Consider the following 23,385-nt stretch of genomic DNA (forward strand, 5'->3'; position numbering starts at 1 on the left):
GCATTCTTTTAAAAAGCCCTTTACAAACAAAAGGGGCCAGTAGGTAAGGATCCAGGCCCTCCCAAGGCTATCCTGTGTTTTTATCTGTCTCCTTCTCCCCTCTATATTTCTATCTAAATCTCTTATCCCTCACTCCTTAAGAGTACCCTGGGGACCCCCCCCCCCACAAATACCACCATAAATTTGATATTTACATGTTGGGAGATGATGGTAGGAAAAATATTTGAAGTTTTATTTTCCATAATTAAATCACCTTATTTCTATAACAGCAGAAAACCTTGTATGCAAATTTAAAAACACTGTAGTTAATAACATACAGTAGTCTTGGAACATGAGCCCAGATATTTAAACAAAGTTCTTTGGTGTTACAGGCCTGAGGATGCACATATATTGTGTGTTCATATCTCAGGCTGCTGAGTTATGTGCTGCAACATGGCGGCGGAGAGGTGTGTGTGTGTGTGTGTGTGTGTGTGTGTGTGTGTGTGTGTGTGTGTGTGTGTGTGTTGTGTATTAAAGGGGATTTATCAGAATACATTACAGGCTATAACAACAACAGTTCAACAACTGCTGTCTACCAACTGAAGATCCAAGAATCCAGTAGTTGTTTAGTCCACAAGGCTGGATGTCTCAGCTGGTTTGCAACAACAGAATTGCAAAGAAGTAGGCCATAATGCCTACTTGGGAGGAATGGACTTAGCAGCCACAGTGAGGGCAAACAGGCAAGAGTAAAAAGTTCCTTCTTCCATGTCCTTATATAGGCTTCCAGTAGAAAGTGTGTCCCAGATTAAAGGTTGGTCTTCTCACCTTGAAAGATCTGGACTAGAAATGGGTCTTCCCACTTCAAACGATTTAATTAAGGGGAAAAAAATCCCTCACAGGTGTGCCCAGCCATTTGGGTTTTAGTTAATTCCAGATATAGTCAAGTTGACAACCAAGAATAGCCATCACAGTTGTTAGTAATTGTGTAATTTTCAATTTGATTTTTTTGGGGGAATGTGAATGTCACATGAATAAACTTACTTTTACTCCTTCATGCTGGCTTCCTACACCCAGTCTGTGCTACTTTTCATTTCATTTCTCCCATGTTTCTCTTAGGAGTTAGTTTGGATCCTTATTTTATTTCACCCAATATAGTGGAGATAATTGAAAAATAGTCCCTATTTAAGGTTTTTTTGAAAGTCTGAAGGAGTAGAAAAGGCTATAAGCTTCAGTAGGATGAAATATCCATCATCAGAAAAATCAGTCTTCATCGGTTTATCTTTTTGGTGTATGGAGACACGGTCTTGCTTTTTAGTTGGCCTGGAACTCCACATTGAGCCCCAGCTAACCTCAGTGTGTGTTGCTGCCTCAGCCTCCTGGTGTGTGCCACCATGCCTGGTGTCTTTCATTACTTCAACCATAGCGTTGTTCTTGGGGGGACTCTTAGCATTTGGGGGTTGATAATTTCTTTGCTGTTCTGTCCATGTACTGTGGGACATTTAGCATTTATGATTCCTGTTCCCCAGTGCTATTAATAACCACTACTAACATTCCCTTGCATTTCCAAATGTCTTTGCTGAAAAGTAACTGACCTGGATGATCTTTTGTCTTCTCTCCAGTTCAAACTTTAATGTGTTGAAATGTTTCTCTGAGGCATAACTCAGAGGCCACACTTAGTTTCCTAAAGTTCTTTAAAATCTAAGTTCTTTAAAGATGATTTACTTTGATTCCAAATGTATATGTGAGTGCCTGCATGTATGCATGTGTACAGAGTGTGTGCTGGTGCCCAGAGAGAGCAGAAGGCATTTGATTCCCTGAAACTGGAGTTAGAAGCAATTGTGTTCCTCCTGACATGGGTACTGGGATCTGAGTCCAGATCTTCTGAAGAGCAGCATGTGCTCTTAAGTGATGAGCCATGTCTCCAGCCCCAGATCTAAATTTTTAAAGAACTATTCATTTTGGATTTGAGGTTTTGTACATGGTACTCTCAAGTCTAGAATCTTTTTTTTTTTGTTTGTTTGTTTTTTTACATGACTAAACTCTACTTCTTCACTAACTTCTCCATGAATACTATCCAAAAAGATAGCTCTTTCCTATGGTACCAAGTGATCTGCTGTCTATGCTATTAAACTGTGCCTTGTATTGCCCTTATTTTCCTGGACTTCAGTTTTAGTAGATTCCTCAAAGTTAGAGTGTTACTTTTCTTCCTTTCTGTATTCCACACATGTAGCACAGTGCCCACGCATAAAGTATCAGTACCTTTAATAGTGCTACTCTTCATTTCTCTTGTTTTTGTAAATCATGACACGAATGAATGTTTTCTCACAAGTTTGTTAAAATTCCGTTTTACTCTTTCATATAGCTTCTGGCATCAACCAGAAGGGATCAAGATAATATGCAAGCTGAACTGAATCGCCTCCAGGCAGAAAATGACGCCTCTAAAGAAGAAGTCAAAGAAGTTTTACAAGCCTTAGAGGAACTGGCTGTTAACTATGATCAGAAGTCTCAGGAAGTTGAAGACAAAACCAAGGAATATGAATTGCTTAGTGATGAATTAAATCAAAAATCTGTAAGATGTATTTTGTTTTCTTTATACTTAACTACAAGTTATGTTAAATGAAAAGTTATTTAAGTAAGTTATTCCTGTATATGCCTAAGATATTAGTAACATCAGCCCTCAAGACACTCAGGTCTCACTCTCACTTCTTACATATAAAGCCTAAGAGGTAGAGTAACAGGGTTATAATTTTGGTTCCTAAAAGTATATTGATATGTAACTTAATTGTTAATTTAAATGATGTTAGCTGTTTCTTTTCTTTTTCTTTCTTTTTTCCCCAAATGTTGGCTATTTCTAATGTTAGGAAAAAATAGTAATATATATTTTAGTAAACCTATCAGATGATCAAACTCAAATTAAGAAATACACACTTGGGGCTGGAGAGATGGCTCAGTGGTTAAGAGCACTGACTACTCTTCCAGAAAACCTGGGTTAAACCTGGGTTCAAGTTCCAGCACCCACATACATGGGAGCTCACAACTGTCTGTAACTCAAGATCTGACATCCTCACACAGTCATACATGCCCCAAAATACCAATGCAAATAAAATAAAAATAAATAAATTATATTTTTAAAAAAGAAATACACATTTAAAAAATAATAAATGTAGCCAGATGTTGTGGCATGTGTCTTTAATTGTAATACTGGAGAAGGAGAGACAGGAAAATAGCTGCAAATTCTAGGACAGCCTGGGCTATATAGTGATGCCCTGTCAGCAAAACCAAGAAAGAGGGAGGGAGGGAGGAAATGCCATGTAATTGAGTTATCAGAGTAGTCATGGGATACATTATTCTGAATAATTATTGGTTTGCTTACTAGAGTACTGACTGTTCATACCTTCCCAACACAAGGAATAGGACCTCATGGTTCTGTAGCAGGTGGTGATTTGTGTGGGATACCTACTTTCTGGAGTGACGTCAGAAGTAGTAGATAGCTGTTATTATTTGAACAACACTGGTCTCATGTTTCAGTTACTAATACTTTCTGCTTAGAAATCAGTTCCTATTTGTATTCAGTATTGGTACCTTCCATATCTTTCCTATCTGTGCCTGCATTTTGGTGCCTTGCCATATCTTTCCTATCTGTGTCTGAAAGAAAGTAGTCAATACTAAGAAATAGTGCCTTTAAAAAGGTTTACTCCTCCTGAAGTGTTATCGAATAGCACCTTTAAAAGATTTACTTCTTCTGAGTTACTGCGAACTAATGCCTGTAAGGTGCTCAGTGGTTGAAAGCATTTGTTGCTCTTTCAAGACCAGATTTGATTCCTAGCATCCACATCGGGGGACACAAACCACCAACACTCATACACATAAAATACATTTTAAAAGAAATAGAGCTTTTAAATGAAAGGATTACTGCTCCCGATGAGTTTGTTTTCTGTTTTTAATTTCGAAAGTTAACAGTTAGGTTTGTCATAGTTAGTTGACAAGGATATCTAAGAAGGTTCCCCTTCTTCCCTGGTTGAATTATTTTATCAAACCTAATTGCTGTTTGGTAAAACATCAGGTGAATCTTAGAAGCAGTAGGTGGGCCTCTGTCCACTGGTTTTGGTGTTTAAGACAGTTGTGCTTGTAGCTCAGATGTGGAGCTGAAATCACCAGATTTTGTTGCTTATATATTTAAGCAGTATTGTTGTTTAGATATTAATGAAAATACCTGGCAGTTTGATTATGATAGAAACATGCTGAATTATGAAACCTGGAGGAGAGCTAGTATATTATAAATTGGGAGAACAAATGTTCTGCTGATAGGCAGAAACTAAAGGAAATGACCAACCACCAGAAGAAGCAGGCAATTGAAATGATAGCACCTGTACTCAAATATTGACTAAAAGACAATAAATTGCATTTAAAATGCTACATTTGATATTTGATATGTCATTTTTAACATGGGCCAAAATGGATTGTACTCTTCCAAATGTAATGACTTTGTAGCTGATAACCAGGTATTATTTTTAATGTACAGTTAGAGTAATTAAGCTTGATAACATTGATTCATCATTAGCTTTTAGGTAATTGCTTATATCATAGTAGTAAAAATAATAATTATGACTAGGTAAGTTCTCTTTAGTGAGCATATACAAAGTAAATAAAGGAAGCATACTAACTGCATAGAAAGCAGCTGTCCAAAACCAGGGAATAGCATTCCAAACATTAATTTCAAAAGATAAACAAAATATAGTAGTAGATGACAGTAGTACATAATTAATACTGAAGTTCCCCATTTCTATGTAGAAAATATCCAATCTGAGGAACTTAATGATACATTTATTATTATACCTGCTTTTACTGGGATATAAGAATAGAACATGCCTACTTTACATAGTTTGAAGTCTTATTTTTCAAGCTTGAACTAGAAGCTACTTCATCATTCATTATAGATGAAGAATCTCAAAACAAGAAATAAAATAAATGCTTTTATAAAGACTATAATGAATATTTGAAGATTCTCGTCTGTACTGTTTTCACTCCGGCAGGCAACTTTAGCAAGTATTGATGCTGAGCTTCAGAAACTGAAGGAAATGACCAACCATCAGAAGAAACGAGCAGCTGAAATGATGGCATCATTGCTAAAAGACCTCGCAGAAATAGGAATTGCTGTAGGAAATAATGATGTGAAGGTAATAGGGTTATTGAATATTACATGTAATTTTCTGTGTACAGCTCACCCTTTGGCTTACTAGTTTATTGTGTGTGTGCATTATTGTGCGGTGCAGATGCACATGTTTTCAGGTATGTGTGAAGGTCAGGGATGAATCTTGGGTGTTGTTTCTGAGCACCCATTCACTTTGGAATTTTCTTTTTCTTTGCGTCTTACCTTGTGTTTTTGAAGTAAGTCTCCCAGTGGGATCTGGGGCTTCCCACAGGGACTCTCCTCTACCTTCCTCCCAAGCATTGAATACAGTTACATTCCCACTACACCTGGCTGTGTTTTGTTTTGAATTTTGGTATTTTTAATGTGGATTTAAAAAAAAAATCCTCAGACTTTTGTGTCTTACTAACTATACTATATTCTCAGTCCTGCTATTTGTTTTTTTTTTACAAAGTTCTTTTCATACCTATTATCCTCATAACCATGTATGGCAGGTGGTATTAACTACACTTTTAGATTATTTTATTTTTTTATTTGTGTGTGCATACCATGTGTGTGCATGTGTCTTGAGTGCAGAAGAGGGTCTGGGATCTCTTGGAGCTGGAGTTAATAGGCTATTGTGGTGCCCCAATTGGGTGCTGGCAACCCAGTTCAGCTCCTCTGGAAGAGCAGCAAGTGCTCTCTCTTAACACTAAGACATCTCTCCAGCCCCTTAATTCTGATTTCAATAGATGAGAAAAGAGGGGGTAACAGGCACAGAAACAGTATTCACTAAGCAACCTCATTGGGCCATGTTGGATTCTTTCCTCAAATGTGTAAAGGTTTTCACTTCAAAATCACCTCACTGGGCTGGTGATGTGGCTTAGTGAGTAAAGGCTCTTACCACATAATCCTGATAACCTGAATTTGATCCCTGGAGCCCATGGTGGAAGGAGAGAACTGACTTCATGTACTTTATCACATGCACATTGGCATTTAAGCACATCATACATGTGCATGTTGATATTGATGGTAAAGTCTTTAAACGTCTTTATTTATTTGTGTATGTATTTGATTAGAACAGTAGTAAATGAGCTTGGAGAGAAAGCTCATAAATGAATTGACCTATTGTCACTTCATACTTTTTTGAAAATAATATGTGTATTTGTGAATGTGTATGGAGGTCAGAGATCAACATCAGGTGTCTTCCTTATTCACTCCCCTTCGTTATTGGGACTGGGTCTTTCACTGAACCTGGAGCTCAGTTAGCTAGCTTCCTGCCATAGAGATCCTCTGCTCCTGAGTGCTGGGAATTCACAGTGACCATTGTGATTGCTGAGCTTTTACCTGCGTTCTGCAGCTCAAAACCTCAGTCCTCAATCTTGACAGCAAGCATTTGACCTGTGGGGCCATCTACCTTCATACACATATGTTTTGGAACAAGGGTCTCATTGACTTCCTAGTCTGGCTGGCCAACAAGCCTAATTTGGGAAAATAGACAGTGAACAATTTCAGCTTTAACTTATTCTTTTTTGTTTGTTTGTTTGTTTGTTTGTTTGTTTGTTTTTTAAAGGGGGTGGTGTTTGTAGTGTTTTATTTTGAGACAGGTTCTCAGTTGGTTCAGTTTGTAAAGCAGGCTGTTCTTGAACTTACAGAAATCTGACTGCCTCAGCCTCCCAAGTACTGGGATGTTTGCTACCACTCGGCTCTAGCTTTAACTTACTACCTCATGTTTTTCTCCCAGCAACCGGAGGGCACTGGTATGATAGACGAAGAGTTCACTGTTGCAAGGCTCTACATTAGCAAAATGAAATCGGAAGTAAAAACCATGGTGAAACGCTGCAAACAGCTAGAAAGCACACAGACTGAGAGCAACAAAAAAATGGAAGAAAATGAGAAGGAGTTAGCAGCATGCCAGCTCCGCATCTCCCAAGTATGTGCTACAGAATGGTTTTCAAGTTCCTAAAAAGTTATATGTGTAAATTTTATTATAAAGGTTTTCACAAGCTACTGTGTTTTTCAGTAACAAAAGGCCTAGTTTTCTTAGTGTAGCTGTTTCTTAGTGTAGTTGAATGATTTAACATGTACATCCTAAGTATGGAAATTACCTAGAAATATGTGACTGACAAAATGGATGAGCAGAACTGCGGGGCCCAGTGTTCTGTCTTTCCTGATGCATAATGGTAGGTCCTACCCTGGAACTGTTCAGGGAGGGTCAGGAATAGCAGTGTCTCAGGTTTCAGGTGGTACATTTTAACAGCACAATGTATGTGCGGTATTTCCCTGCTTCATATAAGTATTTTTTCCCCAAAAGCACGAAGCCAAAATCAAGTCACTGACCGAATACCTTCAAAATGTAGAGCAGAAGAAGAGACAGCTAGAGGAGTCTGTCGACTCTCTTGGGGAGGAACTGGTCCAACTTCGAGCACAAGGTACTGGCTTCCAATTGCTATGTCCATATTCGTACTCTAATGTAAATTGATGTACACATATTCCCACTGAAAGAAAATAGATAATTTGGAATAGTAAATAAATTATCCACTTCAATGTGACTTTTTTAAAATTAAGGAGTGTCTGACCTCCAGACACATACACACACAGATAAACACATCCATATGAACATATGTGGCCGAAACATACATGTTTTGAAAAAGAAAAATTGTATTGAGTACAAATAGCAATTCAAGGGATTTCCCACAGAGTTCTTGTATGCGTGGGAGGGAGTAGGTGTGTATATGTAAATTCTAACATGCACTGGGCGGTGGTGGTGCCCGCCTTTAATCCCAGCACTCGGGAGGCAGAGGCAGGCGGATCTTTGTGAGTTCGAGGCCAGCCTGGTCTACAGAGCGAGATCCAGGAAAGGCGCAAAGCTACACAGAGAAACCCTGTCTCAAAAAACGAAAAAAAGAAAAAAGAAAATTCTAACATGCAACACTTAGAAACTATTTCATTTCCCTTTTGTGATATCAATACATTTTTGGTAATGAAGTATCCTAGTGTTATTGAACGTGGAGAGTTTGGCCAAGTTCTTATAGAACATGCTTGCTTTACAGTTTCTATTAGGAATCTCAGGCTCACTTTGGTCCTCCTTTTTTCCTCTCTCTCTCACACCCAAACAGAGAAAGTCCATGAAATGGAAAAAGAGCACTTAAACAAGGTTCAGACTGCAAATGAAGTGAAGGCAAGTGTGATGCTGTAGTGGGTTCTAAGGTTTTTAATCCACCACTGCTATTGACTTAGTCTAACTTTAATATCTTTCTCCTTCCAAACTCATTTAGCAAGCTGTTGAACAGCAGATCCAGAGTCACAGAGAAACTCACCAAAAACAAATCAGTAGTTTGAGAGATGAAGTTGAGGCAAAGGAAAAACTAATCACCGATCTCCAAGAGTAAGTGTTGCACTGGCCGCCTCTGCGTTGCTCAGTGCTAATTCAGAAGGTTGACTGTTCAGACAGGAGGAGCTCATTGGGTACTAACGGACAGACACAGTCTCACTAGAAACCTGCTGTTTTCGGCAAAATTAGATTTATTTCCACATTTTTAGTAACACTTCCCAAGTTTCAGGTCAGTTTTGGAAATATTTTTTAGACTGTTTGATCTGAATATTTTCTAAAAGATAGGAAAAGGAACAAGGGGCCCAGCTTGAACTCATTTGTGGAGAGATAGTTACTAGCTTCTAAGAGGTTTGAGAAGGGCATCCTAGAAAACTATGGAGATGTTTCTTTGTTTTTAAATAGTCATTGTCTTCTATCTAGAAGCCATTTCTTCTCTTCCCATGTTTCCTAGCTTCACATACATAGACTAAACAATAGAGAAATCTGTGATAATTGGAGTAAAAACCGAAAGGAAGGAACAGAATAGTGATGACAGTGTTCTGGGAGGTGGCTCTTGATCCTAACACCTGAGGAGAGTGAAGATAAAAGTTAGGGGAGCAGAAAACAGTGATCTCAGATGGTCAAGTGATGGAAAGGTCCAGGCCCTCCCTTTCCTGCCCTTAGAGAACGGAGCAGTGAGGTCCTGGCCAATTGGCAAAGGAGATAGAGCATTTTAGAGTTCAAGCCCAGTGTAGTGGCACACATCTGTAATCCTAGGCTGATGCAGGAAGGTTTCAAGTTCCTGGAGAGGAATGTGTAATTTCAAAAAGCAAAGCCCCCAAAAGTTCAATTTTGATGCTGACATTCAGACACCTTTGAGGTTGAGTCTTGTATTCTATTCTTCCATCAGCCAAAACCAGAAGATGGTGTTGGAGCAGGAACGCCTAAGAGTGGAGCACGAGAGGCTGAAAGCTACGGACCAGGAGAAGAGCCGGAAGCTGCACGAGCTCACGTGAGTGTCACCTGATTAAAGCCTAGAGTACAAGGTACTGCGGGCACTCCCAGGGCATGGCTGCCTTCTGCCTTGCTTCATTTGTGACACGTACTTGTCCTGTAGTGAAAGCAAGTTCTCACATAGACTATAGTTCTGGGCTGGAGAGATGGCTCAGAGGTTAAGAGCACTGCTTGCTCTTCCAAAGGTCCTGAGTTCAATTCCCAGCAACCACATGGCCCATGGGGATATGTGCAGACAGAACACTGTACATAATAAATAAATAAATAAATCTTAAAAAAGGGCTGGAGAGATGGCTCAGAGGTTAAGAGCAGTGACTGCTCTTTCAGAGGTCCTGAGTTCAATTTCCAGCAACCACATGGTGGCTCACAACCATCTGTAATGAGATCTGGTGCCCTCTTCTGGTGTGCAGACATACATACAAACAGAACACTGTATATATAATAAATAAACAAATCTTGAAAAAGAAAGAAGGAAAGAAAAGGGAATAAAAATAAATAAATAAATCTAAAAAAAAAAAGACTCTAGTCCTGTTTCTCAGACTGCCTGTTCTTTTCTTAGTGTCTACAGTACTTCAGAATCTATCATAAAAAAATCTTAAAATCTGATAATAATAATTTAGAAAATTGTAGAATATATTTCTAATACATTTTGTCAAATTTGGTTTTTCATAAAAAGGACATTGTTTTGGCTTTTTTAAAAAAAATTTTTTGAGTTTTTTAGTTGTTGGTGGTTTGTTTGTTTGGTTTGGTTTTTTGTTTGTTTTTTCTGTCTCTCTTGATGTGTATGGAGTGGCCTGCCCAGATTTATGCGCATGCTCACCATGTGCATGCCTGGTGCCCACAGAAGTCAGAAGAGAGGAACAGATCCCCTAGAACTGGAGCCACAGACTGTCTTAGTTAACGTGGTTGCTGGGAATCAAATGGGTCCTCTGTCAGAGTGACAAGAGCTTCAACTGCCAAGTCACCTTTCTAGCCTCTGACTTAAGGTTTTGAACAGAGAATTTTCACCATACTTTTCCTCATTCACTATGAGTTACTTTTTCCCCAGTCTGAGTAGGTAGATAACTCATGATAATAGTCTTCCACAGGCTTCCATAGTCTTAAGAAATGATTTGCAAATGAACTATGGTGGTTAGGATAGTTAAACTGTAAGACTAGTTCAGCAAGGATGGCATAAAGGTTCTGCTGAGGGCCGGGAATGTTGTCCAGTGGGTGGGGAATGTGCCAGGCATGCACAAAGCCCTGGGTTTAAGTCCCAGCACCACAGCACAGGGGGTTCTGCTAAATTGCAGCTGCAGTTTTGTGTAATATAAAGTATTTCAGTTTCAGACAAATTTTTCCACTGAATGAGTGTTATTTTGGATAAATTAACAGTATACTATATGTAGCATGTTTTAGAATAAAAATTTAAGCCATCCCTTATGTGAACTCTGCCACATACTGTTTGATCTCTTCCATTGCTATATGAGGGCTGTTTCTCCCTAATCAATTATATATTGAAAAAAAAAGACTGAAATATATACATACAGATTTCTTTGAAAGATACAGCACAGCCGGGCAGTGGTGGAGCATGCCTTTAATCCCAGCACTCAGGAGACAGAGTCAGGCGGATCTCTATGAGTTCAAGCCAGCCTGGGCTACAGGACAGCTAGAGCTGTTACACAGAGAAACCTTGTCTGAGAAAAAACTAAAAAAGAAAAAGAAAGATACAGCGTGGGCAAACACAAATTGTTGTTGAAATATGAGCATCTTTCTATTTGAGTTTAATAAATTTTGATTTAATTTTTGCTAGATAAAACTGATTTTTAGAGTCAAAGCTGAAAACATGTACCTGTGTTGCTTCAATTTAGGGTTATGCAAGACAGACGAGAGCAAGCAAGGCAAGACTTGAAGGGTTTGGAGGAGACCGTGGTAAGAAAATGTGAAAATCAATAGGACTGGGGAGTGTGTTTGGATTTTTCTGCTGTAGTTATTGTGAATGTAAGACTGGTGTCTTTATTCTTAATTCAAGGCAAAAGAACTTCAGACTTTGCACAACCTGCGGAAGCTCTTTGTTCAGGACCTGGCTACCCGGGTGAAAAAGGTGACCTCATAGTGCGAGGGCTGCCTGAGGAGTGCTTGCGGTGGGGGGCTTTTTAGTATGTGTACGTGGGCGTGCTTCGTGCGTCTTGCAGCATCCGTGTTCGTGTGGAGAAAGCCCGGTGTTTGATCTGCACACTCTCTGCTTTTGTCACCCTCCTCTCAGAGTGCCGAGGTTGACTCTGACGACACTGGTGGCAGTGCTGCCCAGAAGCAGAAGATCTCCTTCCTGGAGAACAATCTGGAGCAGCTTACCAAAGTGCACAAGCAGGTAACAGAGCGCGTCCTGTGGCAGCATTGCAGACCATAACTGGGGAAGCATGTTAACCCTCAGAGCCCTGAACCGTTAGCATTTGGTTCATTGCTCAGTGGTTCATTGAGCAGTTGTACAGAGACCAGGAACTTGCTGGGAAGTTCACATTTTCACTTGTTACTTTCTGAGCCTGAGTCTCATGTAACTCAACAATCTTCCTGCCTCTGTTTCCCAAATGTTGTGGTTATAGGTATGAACTACATGTTTTTACTAACCCTGTTATTATACAAATCCTTTGAAAAGTATGAAATACCCTTATTTCCTCTGTAGGAGTTCAAGGTTGAAATTTCTTGTAAATTTATTGGAAAGGCTATATTTTATAGTTAAAGCGTGGTCTTTTTCTTTGTTGATCTTTCTGAAATACGTAATGTAACATAAGGAGCAATTCATATTTTTTCAAGCATGTGTATGTTTGTTTTGCCAATTTTTAAAAATACAACTTTGTTACTACAAACTCAGTGATTACACCACTATAAAGTTAAAAGACTTTTTATTAGTGTGTTTACTTGGGCTTTTCATATGCCTAAAGAGCAAGCTGGAGACTAAGCTCAGTTAGTAGTGTTTGCCTAAGATGCTCGAAATCCTGGGTTCAATACCCAGCACCCCCATAAAAACTGGATGTGGCGATGCTTACCTGTAATCCCAACTGGGGCATAGAGACCAGAGGATCAAGGTCATCCTTCGCTACATGAATAGGAGGCCATGTGGGATACGTGGAACTCTGTCTCAAAAACCTACCCAAAGGGACGTTTGCTTTACCAGCTGAGTTGTACTACTGAAGGAAGTAACTGCACTAGCACTGTGGTCTACTTTATTGTCTGCCTAGGTACAGAAAGATTACAGTCAATCAGCCCCATAAAAAAATGAAAAGTAATGAAATGAACAGGGCTGGGATGTTAGCGCCCAGCATGCAGGACACCCTGGGTTCTGTCCTCAGCACCACAGAAAACCTAGTGTGGTGATGATGCCTCTAATCCCAGCACTCAGTAGAGTCAGGATCCGAAGTTTAAGCTCATCTCCACAGGGTGAGTTTGAGGCTATTCTAGGTTATTGTCTCAAAACAAATAACTAAACAATGTGTGCTTTGTGAGATGCATGTCTAGTGTGTATATGTTTTCACATGATGCTGCCTAAATGGAAAAGCTCAATAGAAAATGTAGTTTTATTTACTTTTCTAAATTGCAGTTATGAAATGCTCGTTTTCTTAAATCATCTTGTTAAAGCTGTCCATATTTTCTTTGCCTACCTTTAGTTAGTACGTGATAATGCAGATCTTCGCTGCGAACTTCCTAAGTTAGAAAAGCGACTTAGAGCTACTGCTGAGAGAGTAAAAGCTTTGGAGTCAGCCCTGAAAGAAGCCAAAGAAAATGCATCTCGTGACCGCAAACGCTATCAGCAAGAAGTAGATCGGATAAAGGAAGCAGTCCGGTCAAAGAATATGGCCAGAAGGGGGCACTCTGCACAGATTGGTTAGTAGAATATACAAAAAACAAAATCAAACTTTGACATGATGCCCAAGTAGCTTGTCCTTCAACTTGAAAGCATTTTCTCCTTTATCATGCTTTGTCAGGACAGTATTTCCTGTCTTTATTTTCTAAACTACTAAAAAGTGACAGTGTTGGGAAGGAAGATAGAAACCAAGAGATAGCCACACTCACTGGATACCTTATTAAATGACTTGTCTAGGTAAACACCAGGAAAGTAGAAGAGAATTTCTAGAAAGGAGAGACAGCAGCCATACTTAGTTATTCATGTATTAGAATAATTATTGGTGCAGAAAAAGAGATTGTAACAGCATGCAGGTGAAAACACTTCCTGTGCGAGCCTGATGGTTTGAGTTTGATCCCTAAATCCCATAGGTGTAAGAGAATTGACTTCTGAAAATTACCCATCTGTGAGTTCTAGGCCAGCCTAGTCCACATAGAGAGTTCCAGGACAACTAGAGCTATATGGAGAAAACCTACTTCAAAAATGAACAAGTAGTCGATAAATATTTTGAAAGATTGTTAGAGACAAGAGATTATATTGATAATTTCTGGAGAATGGGAAATAACCAAGAAAAAGAGATCAAGAAACAAAAATACAAAAAGAAATTAATACATGGAAATACTGGGGAATGGGTAGAAACCTAAGTAATCACTGCAGTCACTGTTAAACCATGTTCTAACTCCATTGTCTGTCACACAGCAAAACCCATCCGTCCTGGACAGCATCCAGCAGCCTCTCCAACTCACCCTGCTGCAGTTCGTGGAGGAGGCACAGTTGTTCAGAACAACCAGCCAGTGGCGCTTCGAGGTGGCGGAGGCAAGCAGGCGTAATCCTTGACACATCGCAGGTGTGGGTTCGGGCCTGGCTTTTGAGTTGTCACTGTTTGTGGAAGTGCTGAGCTACAGGCTTAGGATTAGTTTCACATTAGGATCAGAATTTTTTTTTTTTAAATGTGTGTGGTTTTATGAACGTAACTTGGCATGATTTCTTATGTCTGTTTCATGATTCAGATAATCTGTATTTTCAGTTTTATGTTTTTAAACTCTCGTTGGATCATTTAAAATAGTTATTTGTATCCTACCTAATGGTTATGCCCTGGTTTATAATATTGCCTTTACTAGAAATTTAATAAAGCACATTAATTTTGTTTCAAAATTGAAACTTCTATAAATGAAATGTGAAATGTGAAGTGTCTTTTATACTATCGCATCCTTTAGATTACTATCTGAAGATGCCCCAAACTGGAATTCCAAGGAGTGAACGTTTTTTTTTTTTTTTTTTTTTTTGGTTTTTTTTTTTTTTTTGGTTTTTGTTTTTTGAGACAGGGTTTCTCTGTGTAGCGTTGCGCCTTTTCCTGGAACTCACTTGGTAGCCCAGGCTGGCCTCGAACTCACAGAGATCCTCCTGGCTCTGCTTCCCGAGTGCTAGGATTAAAGGCATGGGCCACCACCGCCCAGCAGTTTTTAAGGCTTTTATAATTGCTTTTTAGAAGGACAACCTCAAATTGCATCTTAATAAAAATTAGCATTTGGTTGCATCTTTGTCAGCATTGAATATTGTTAATTTGTAATCTTCTAATTTGATAAGCCCCAAATAGCATCCCATTGGGTTATTGAGTGAAGGTGGATTCTATATGCATACTTATCTCCGTTTATGTTTCCTTTTTAAACAAGTTACTTCTTTATGTCCCTTTTCCATTCACCTATTGTGAGTTGATTTTTCTTTTTTAAAATTTTTAGTTTTATGTGTATGAGTATTTTGCCTGCATGTGTGTCTGTGTACCACATGCATGCAGTGCCCTTTTGGGTCAGAAAAGGGTGTTGGATCTCTGGGACTGGAGTTATAGGCAGTGAGCTGCCATGTTGGTGCTGGAAATTGAATCCTAATCCTCTGGTAGAGGGTACTGCTCTTAAGCACTGAGTTATCCGGCCCCTGTGAGTTGATTTTTCTAATGGGTTTCTGAGTTTTCCTTCTTTTCTTTCTTTTTCTTTTTTCTTTTCTTCCTTACTTATTTGATGTACATGTGTCTTCATGTTGTGTGTAGAAATTAGAGGACAACTTGGAGATTCTGTTCTCCTCCCACCATGTGGGTCCCAGGGATCAAATTCAGGCTTGTCATCTGTTCCTGGCAGGAAGATGTCATTTGAGGGCTTTCTTTGTATAGAGAGAGAGAGAGAGAGTGTGTGTGTGTGTGTGTGTGTGTGTGTCTGTGTGTCTGTGTGTCAGTGTGTCTGTGTGTGTGTAATAGTTGAGCACTTTTATTTATATACTATAACTTTGAAATTTAAGGTTCTGGAAATAACATACTGCACGTGTTCTTCATGTGGTACTTGATAGCTTTCTTTCTAATTTAGTGATAACCTCAAACTTTGTTCTGTATCACATTCATTAATAAATAGCTACCTAATAGTTTATGACACATTGCCATAAGTCTGACTTTTAGCTACAGAAGTCCCACAGTAAACGCTGAAATTTTGCTGGGTGTGGTGGCACACTCCTTTAATCCCAGCACTCTGGAGGCAGAGGTAGGTGGATCTCTGTGGGTTAGTCCAGCCTGGTCTACAAAGTGTTCCAAGACAGCCATGACTGTTAAACAAAGAAACCCTGTCTTGAAAAAAACTACACAGACAAAAGCTGAAAACTTAAAATACTAGATAATTATGAGATGGTAAACTCTTACTGCTTCTGAGAAATGCTAAAGCTGGTTTATTTTGGTTTTGCTTGACACTTTGCATTTTACTGTCTCTAACTTTTGAATAGAGATTAAAGCAGCAGTATCTAGTGTAAGATTTTAGTGAGAGATAAAAAGTGTGGGGTTTAGAAGTGTCAGTCTGGCAGCAGTCAGCCTGTTGCATTCGTGAACTTGAGCTAGTAACTTTTTTTTTAAGTTAATTCTTCCTGGGCTGGGGAGATGGCTCGCTCTTCCAGCTCAATGTCTGCCATAGAAGCGTGAGGACTTGAATTTGGCTTGGCACCCATGTAAAGGGTAGACAAGGAAGTGCACATCCGTAAACCCTGCTTGGAGGAGGGGAAATCCCTAGAGTTCACTGGGCAGCCAGCTAGTAAACCAGAGTTCTAGGTTCAGTAAAATGTCCTGTGTCTAAGAAATATATCGGTGAAGCAAATTACCCCTCTGGCCTCTACACACACAACAGACAGCACACATGAAAAGTTAACTCATTCTCCTTTTTAATCCCTTTGAAATTCACTATAAAAGTAAGTTATGGATTCATGAAAAATAAGTGTTTGGGGTTTTTTTGCGCAGCTGTAATAACAATCACATTTAACAAAATTAATATGTGTAATAGTATCTAATATCCAAATTGAGATTTCTCTCTTGTGCCTCTCTCTTGGGGTGCTGAGGACTTAACCCAGGACTTGTACCTGCTAGTCAAGGGCTGTGCCATTGAGCTATACCCCTCAGCCCTTCTATTTCTTGTTAATATCCTGTAAAGCTATTCTAAACCAGAGCATGATCTAGGACTTTTTATTTTTTCCCTAAATTTTCTTTTAATCTAGAATATATCTATACCCTTTTAGTGAGAGTGATTTACTAAAGATACCCCTTACCATGAATGTATGCTACCTTCTGGATGTGTTTAATTATGTGTGTTTATTCCTTTATTTATTATATATGAATGTAGATTGACTGATACAGCGTAAGCTTTTTGTTTGTTTTCTTTTTTTTGAGCCAGGGTCTCACTTGTATGTTTTGGCTTGCCTAGACTTGCTGTGTAGACCAGACTGGCCTTGAACTTACAGAGATCCATTCGCCTTTGTCTCCCAGGTGCTGGGATTAAAGTTGTGTGCCACCATGCCCATAATGTAAGCATCCCCACCTCCAACCCCCAACCCCCAACCCCCAACCCCCCCACCCCTGAGACAGGGTTTCTCTGTGTAACAGCCCTGGCTGTCTTGGAACTCACTTTGTAGACCAGGCTAGCCTTGAACTCACAGATTGCCTACCTCTGCCTCCCGAGTGCTGGGATTACAGGCGCCCAGGTGGTAACGTAAGCATTTTTGATTGAGCTATGCTATAGTGACACAGGAGATAGCATAGTTGATGTTCCTACACTGAGAGGTGCCCTCCACACTCCATGTCCTGTCTGCCCACTTTGGACTAATAACTGACTTCAACCCTCATTTATTAGTAAGATGGAAACAGTTCTTGAGAATTATATGAGTTAAGGTATCATCATGTAGCAGCAAGCTTTCATTACAGAGAAGCTGCCCCTTCTGCCTTCCTAGAGGAGGGAGTTTTAGAGCTGAAGTTTCTATCTTCAGATGTTGTTTTCATGTTAAAATTCATATGTAAACCTTGAACTCATTTCATTCGCATAGAGTAGACCATGTTCTTCTGTTAAGTGTGTACAGCTCACTTGTATAGCGCTAGCAGTTTAGCACATAGGGAGAAAGCTGGCTCAGCTGAGTGGCTGCTCGGGAGCTGAAAATGGATTATGAAGTATAATTGCTGATAGGTTTGTTGATTGCTGTATCAAAGGATGGTCATTTTTTATTTAATAATTTTAACTTTTTAATTTTTTGGTTGGTTTTGGTTTTGGTTTTGGTTCTTTGAGACAAGGTTTCTCTGTGTAACAGCTCTGGCTGTCCTGGAACTCAGTTTGTAGTCCAGGCTGTCTTCGAAATCACAGAGATCGACTTGCCTCTGCCTTCCAAATACTGGGGTTAAAGGTGTGTGCCACCACCGCCTGGCTTATTTTTATTAATATTTTTTAATTGTGTGTATATGTGTAGTGCCCACAGAAGCCAGCGATATCAGCCCCTCTGGAATTGGAATTATAGGTGACTATGGACCACCCAGTGGGTGCTGGGATCTGAACGAAGGCCCTCTGCAAGAGCAGCATCCCTCAAGCATTTTAATTTATTCCAGTGTATCTTAAACTGTGATGGGAAACTGATGAACTGTTGTTGAAAAGTTAAATATCCTGAAGATAAATTTTTTTATTTTTTAGAAAAACATTTCAAAATATGGATACATTTAGGGCAGTGGTAATAGTTTGTAATAGTGTTAATATGTTTTGCTTCCAGTTTTACATAACCAGTCTTCTGTCACATAGCACTGTGAACAGGATTTTACTAAATGCAGGCACTTGAGGATAATTGTGTATTGGGGGGAGTATGTCTGCAGGCCCCCAAGTACCACAGCATGTTTGTGGAAGTCAGAGGTCAACACTGGGTGTCATTCATTGTCCTCGACCTTGTTTGAGACAGACTCTATTCTGCACATTCCAGTCTAACTGTCCCGACAGCATCCAGACATTCTCAGGTCTCCTAGGATACACAGGCATGCACTCCTGTACCTTGCTTCATGTGGGTTCTGGGGATCCAAACTCAAGTGAGCACTTTTACCCAATGAGGCATCTCCCCAGCACTTCCTTATGTGTATTTAAGCCACATATATTTGTAACTAACTGCTGCTAATTAGTGGTCCTTTGATTTAAGAATGTCATGTTTAGCCGGGCGGTGGTGGCGCACGCCTTTAATCCCAGCACTCGGGAGGCAGAGCCAGGCGGATCTCTGTGAGTTCGAGGCCAGCCTGGGCTACCAAGTGAGTTCCAGGAAAGGAGCAAAGCTAAACAGAGAAACCCTGTCTCGAAAAAAACCAAAAAAAAAAAAAAAAAGTTTAAAAGATTGACAAGCCTGCTTTCCCCACTTCTCCATGCTCCCCATGCCCCGCCTCCAACTCATGGTTAAGCCTTCTTCCTGAAAATCCCAAATACTAGGATTACACGATTGAGCCACCATGCCCGGCTCTATTTCTTTATTAAAATTATTCATATATCAGCCCACCTATGGCTTTATTACTAGGGATGAAAAGAAATGATGGGCTGACCTTGTATGTATTGTCCTGCTCATAAATGTTCAAGTTAAAAGATAAGTAAAAGGGGCTAGAGAGACGGCTCAGCGGTTAAGAACATCTGGCTGCTCTTCCAGAGGTCCTGAGTTCAATTCTCAGCAACCACATGGTGGCTCACAACCATCTGTAATGAGATCGGGTGCCCTCTTCTGGTCTTCAGGCATACATGCAGACAGAACACTGTATACATAATAAAAAATTAAATCTTTAAAAAAAAAAAATAAGTAAAAGAAAGAAATCGGGCTGGAGAGATACACATTGATTAGGAGCGCTTGCTGCTCTTGCATAGGACCTGAATTCCTTTCCCTTTACCCACATACCTAATTCCAGTTCCAGGGGCTCCCTCATCTGAACTTCATGGGTACCAGTCAGTCATGTGGTGCCCACACAGGCAAGACACTTACGCACATAATTCTAATTGAAAAGTATTTTTAAAAGAAATTAAGTCATTCCTGTTTTCATCCTTCATTATTATCTCAAACATGAGTTTTATTAAAACTAAAATTTTCTCTGCTTTCTCCCATTTCAGGTGTTGAAAAGTAATTGAAGTTTGAAGAGGACATAAAATCAAAACAGTCTTTCAATAACTCTAACCTCTACCCCCTTGGGATTGTAGACTTTTGATTTTTTACTGTGTAAATTATTCCTAACCTGTACAGCTGTTTCCTATCTACTCTTGTAAACTCTGCTGCTTCCCAACACTAGAGTGCAATGTTGATGTCCTAGAAGGGAATGACAGTTACAGCTGCGGCCTATTTATTACGGTTTGTCTTTGGTGTCTGCACTGTGCCGAGTAACTCCATGACAGGACTGTGTTCCTTTGGATGCCTTTCTGTGTCTTTAATCTTGTTTACATTACCTAGCTGCTATTGCTGTTGGTTTCTTTTCCTACTAAATGTCTTCTTTTTTTAAAAGGAAATATGGAATATTTAGATTAAATGTCTTAAATTTTACCACTTACAAGACTACATGCCACAAAATATATCAAATCAGTGAGTACTATATTTCAGAAATCCCTTGAGCAGGGTATGGTGGCACACATGTTTAATCCCAGGCAGAGGCAGGTGGATATCAGCCAGTTTGAGGCTAGCCTGGTCTATCTATTACGTCCCAGGAGAGACCCTGTCTCAAAAAACAAAGACAAAAACATTAATAAATTTAAAAATAAATATCCCTTGAAATGAAATCAGAGTTTATGTCTCTGGAGTCTCTGAAGCTGGCCTCTGAAAACATTGAACACTGAGACCTGTGATTGTTTAGCCAGGAGTTCAAGACTGAGCAGGCTGCTTGACTGTTAGCTCATGAAATTCCTGTTGCATATTACTTTAAATGGAAGTATTTTACATATCAAAAGCAAGTCTCATCTTAAGGATGAGTGTGGAAATGAATATGTATTTCTACTCCTGCACTCAACATAGCTTAATGGGACAGCAGTGCCCTGCTTCATTCTGTTAGACCTGCCTGCTAGAGCAAGAATTGACAGATGCTAATGTCATCTTTAATATTAGGAAATATTATGGATTAAGACATTATAGAATTAAACAATTGTAAATTGTTAAATAATTGCATTGACTGTTATAAATTCATAGCCCTTGAAAATTGAGAAAAATTGTGAATAGGACAGATAAACCATAAACTTAAAAATACATGGTTAATTCTGCTCTGAAATCTTGAAGGTGGTTTTCACCTGCTACACTAAGTCATACACTATAATTTGTTTGGTTAGAAATAATAAATTGTTTGCAAGTCACTAATAATCCTCAAAAAAGTTAGATTGTTGGCTATAGTGCATAATTTTGTAATTAAAACTGTGTGTACCTATTTTTGCCACTCATTTTTCAGATGATTAAATTCAAATCAGGTTTATTTTAAGGAACTATAAAAGTAACGGAAAGATTTCAACATCTGCTTCCTCAGTGCTGGGGTAACTGCAACCCTATTAGCAGAAATCCACAGGAAATGGGGTATCTGAGGTTATTCAGTTGATAGAGGAGCTTTGGAAGTTCTGTGTTAGAATCTGGCTGTCAGAATCTTTGGAAAAGTTTTATATACAGATATTTGTATTATTAAATTTGGAGCCATAGTCAGAAGACTCAGATCGTAATTGGCTTATTTTTCTATTTCCTTAACTATTGTAATTTCCACTTTTATAATAATTTTGATTTGAAAAATAAACTTATTTATTTTTTTAACAGTCAAAATCTTTGCTGTTGTAGTCTGCAGCCTTTAATGATTGTGTTGCTTTTATGATTGAAAGAAACACTCCACAATTGAAGTGAAACCTTGATGCAGCAAGGTGTGTAAGTCGTGGTTAAGTAAGGTGCACGGCTCCTCTGGTCATCACTGTCTCTGTGAGAGACATCTGGCTGCATTCATAAGGACATTCTTTCCAAGTGAAAGTTTGCTGCTTTGGCAGTTTTCATAAAGGAAAAAAATCCTCTTTTGTCTGAATACAGTAGTTTTAAAATGTATCATGGGTATTGGTGCTGTGTAACACAATGAATTGTGACTAGCATGTTGTTAAGAAAACACATTGTTAGGTTTTTTTAAATTTTAATGTTTCTTTTCTATTTATAATTTCAAACTTTCATAAACTATACTAAGAATTTCATAAATTTCTTTTTAGTGAACTGAACTGCTCTTTTTTGCTATGATAGGTCATTAAATATAGCATTCACTTGAAATGGACATTTTTTTTATCATCTAGAATATTGAAAATATTTTAATTTGCAGTGTCTTTTTTGTGACTGGATATATTAATGTCCTTCTGAGTGGTATTGGTAATTGGTTCAGAAAAAGAAACTCGGTGAAATAAGAGTAGTATTTATTCATGGTGATCAATTAAATTATTTGCCTAACTTAAGGAGACTAACTACTATGCATAACTGAATTTATTTGCAACTCTCAGTTAGACTTGAGATAACAGAAGAGAGTCTGAGTCTACCTGTGGAATATGCTGGTGTATTGTCAGTGCTTAGAGTTCCATTCACACAGAATTGGTTTGGGAAGACGCCATACAATTTTAAGTTAACCTGCATGCTGTAAATGAGTTTAAATAAAGGAAAATCTTTTTGAAATGTAATGAATGGCATTTTTGAACTTTACTTAATGAAATATTAGCTTGATTTTATATAACTGAATGGCCTGCCCTGACAGAATAGCGGTGTGTGTGTATGTGTGTGTGTTTAATGTGTTGTTGCCTCTCGAACAACAGGCCAAAAATTAAGACCTAGAAATCATCAATCTCATTTTTGTTATTTTAATGTTATTTTGCATCTTTCTACTCATTTGTGTATATTTTAGCAATGAGTGACTTCTACTAAATTCAGGTGGGATTGGCTTGTATTTTGGTTTGTATCTTAAAATTATTATGGAAAGTTTTAATCATATATCAGCATATTATTTATGTATGAGTGCTCAGCTCTATCTGCATGTTCCTCTGCTCTCCAGAGGATGCCACTGATCCTATTATAGGTGGTTGTGAGCTACCATGTGGCTGCTGGGAATTGAACTCAGGACCTCTGGAAGAGCAGCCAGTGAGTGGTCTTAACCACTGAGACATCTCTCTAGCCCTCGTCCATAGTTTTTTAAAGGTATTTTCATGATGCTGTTATTGTCTACTTTTTAAAAATAAAAATGCCCTAAAGCATATAGCAAAGATAAATATGGTGGAGCATGCCTTTAATGTCAGACCCTGGAAGCAGAGGCAAGGTCAGCCTGGGCTGTATGCTTCTGTCTTAAAAAGAACACAAGACACACCAGATATCATTATCACACCAAAATAGAAATATATATTTTTTTTTGGTTTTTCAAGACAGGGTTTCTCTTTGTAGCTTTGGAGCTTGTTCTGGAACTGGCTCTGTAGCCCAGGCTGGCCTCCTCCCGAGTGCTGGGATTAAAGACATGCACCACCACCGTCCGGCAGAAATAATTTCTTAACCAGATTTTTAGTTTTTGTAAGAATTTTGTTTGCATCAAAATCCAGTTAAGGGCCACCCACATATTGCAGAATCCTCTTCTATTATTTTTCTCTTGAAATTAGTTTATGAAGACAGCCAGTAGGCTGCCATAGTTTCCCAGATGTTGCTGATTACAATCCTTGAGTATTTAACATCACTCAGTTGTTTTCTGTACATTTGTTTTTACATCCATTGGGATTTAGGTACTTTGTTTCATTAGAAAACTTACCAGTA

At 38.9% G+C, this 23,385-nt stretch overlaps 1 protein-coding gene across 1 annotated transcript in view; it reads left to right on the top strand.

Annotated features, from left to right (window-relative positions):
* Kif5b (kinesin family member 5B) overlaps nt 1-22,274 on the top strand; it is a 47,630-nt gene extending 25,356 nt beyond the window's left edge. The window contains exons 14-26 of the mRNA XM_028873020.2: nt 2,342-2,548; nt 5,013-5,156; nt 6,852-7,040; nt 7,422-7,539; nt 8,227-8,288; nt 8,386-8,495; nt 9,331-9,432; nt 11,285-11,345; nt 11,446-11,517; nt 11,680-11,784; nt 13,079-13,295; nt 14,014-14,161; nt 19,722-22,274. Of these exons, the coding sequence (XP_028728853.1) occupies nt 2,342-2,548; nt 5,013-5,156; nt 6,852-7,040; nt 7,422-7,539; nt 8,227-8,288; nt 8,386-8,495; nt 9,331-9,432; nt 11,285-11,345; nt 11,446-11,517; nt 11,680-11,784; nt 13,079-13,295; nt 14,014-14,144 (1,518 nt within the window). The 3' untranslated portion in view covers nt 14,145-14,161; nt 19,722-22,274. The remainder of the gene's footprint in view (nt 1-2,341; nt 2,549-5,012; nt 5,157-6,851; nt 7,041-7,421; nt 7,540-8,226; nt 8,289-8,385; nt 8,496-9,330; nt 9,433-11,284; nt 11,346-11,445; nt 11,518-11,679; nt 11,785-13,078; nt 13,296-14,013; nt 14,162-19,721) is intronic.
* Nucleotides 22,275-23,385: the final 1,111 nt, after the last annotated feature.

Source organism: Peromyscus leucopus, chromosome 5 (genome assembly GCF_004664715.2).
Source record: "Peromyscus leucopus breed LL Stock chromosome 5, UCI_PerLeu_2.1, whole genome shotgun sequence".
NCBI classification, from domain to species: domain Eukaryota; kingdom Metazoa; phylum Chordata; class Mammalia; order Rodentia; family Cricetidae; genus Peromyscus; species Peromyscus leucopus.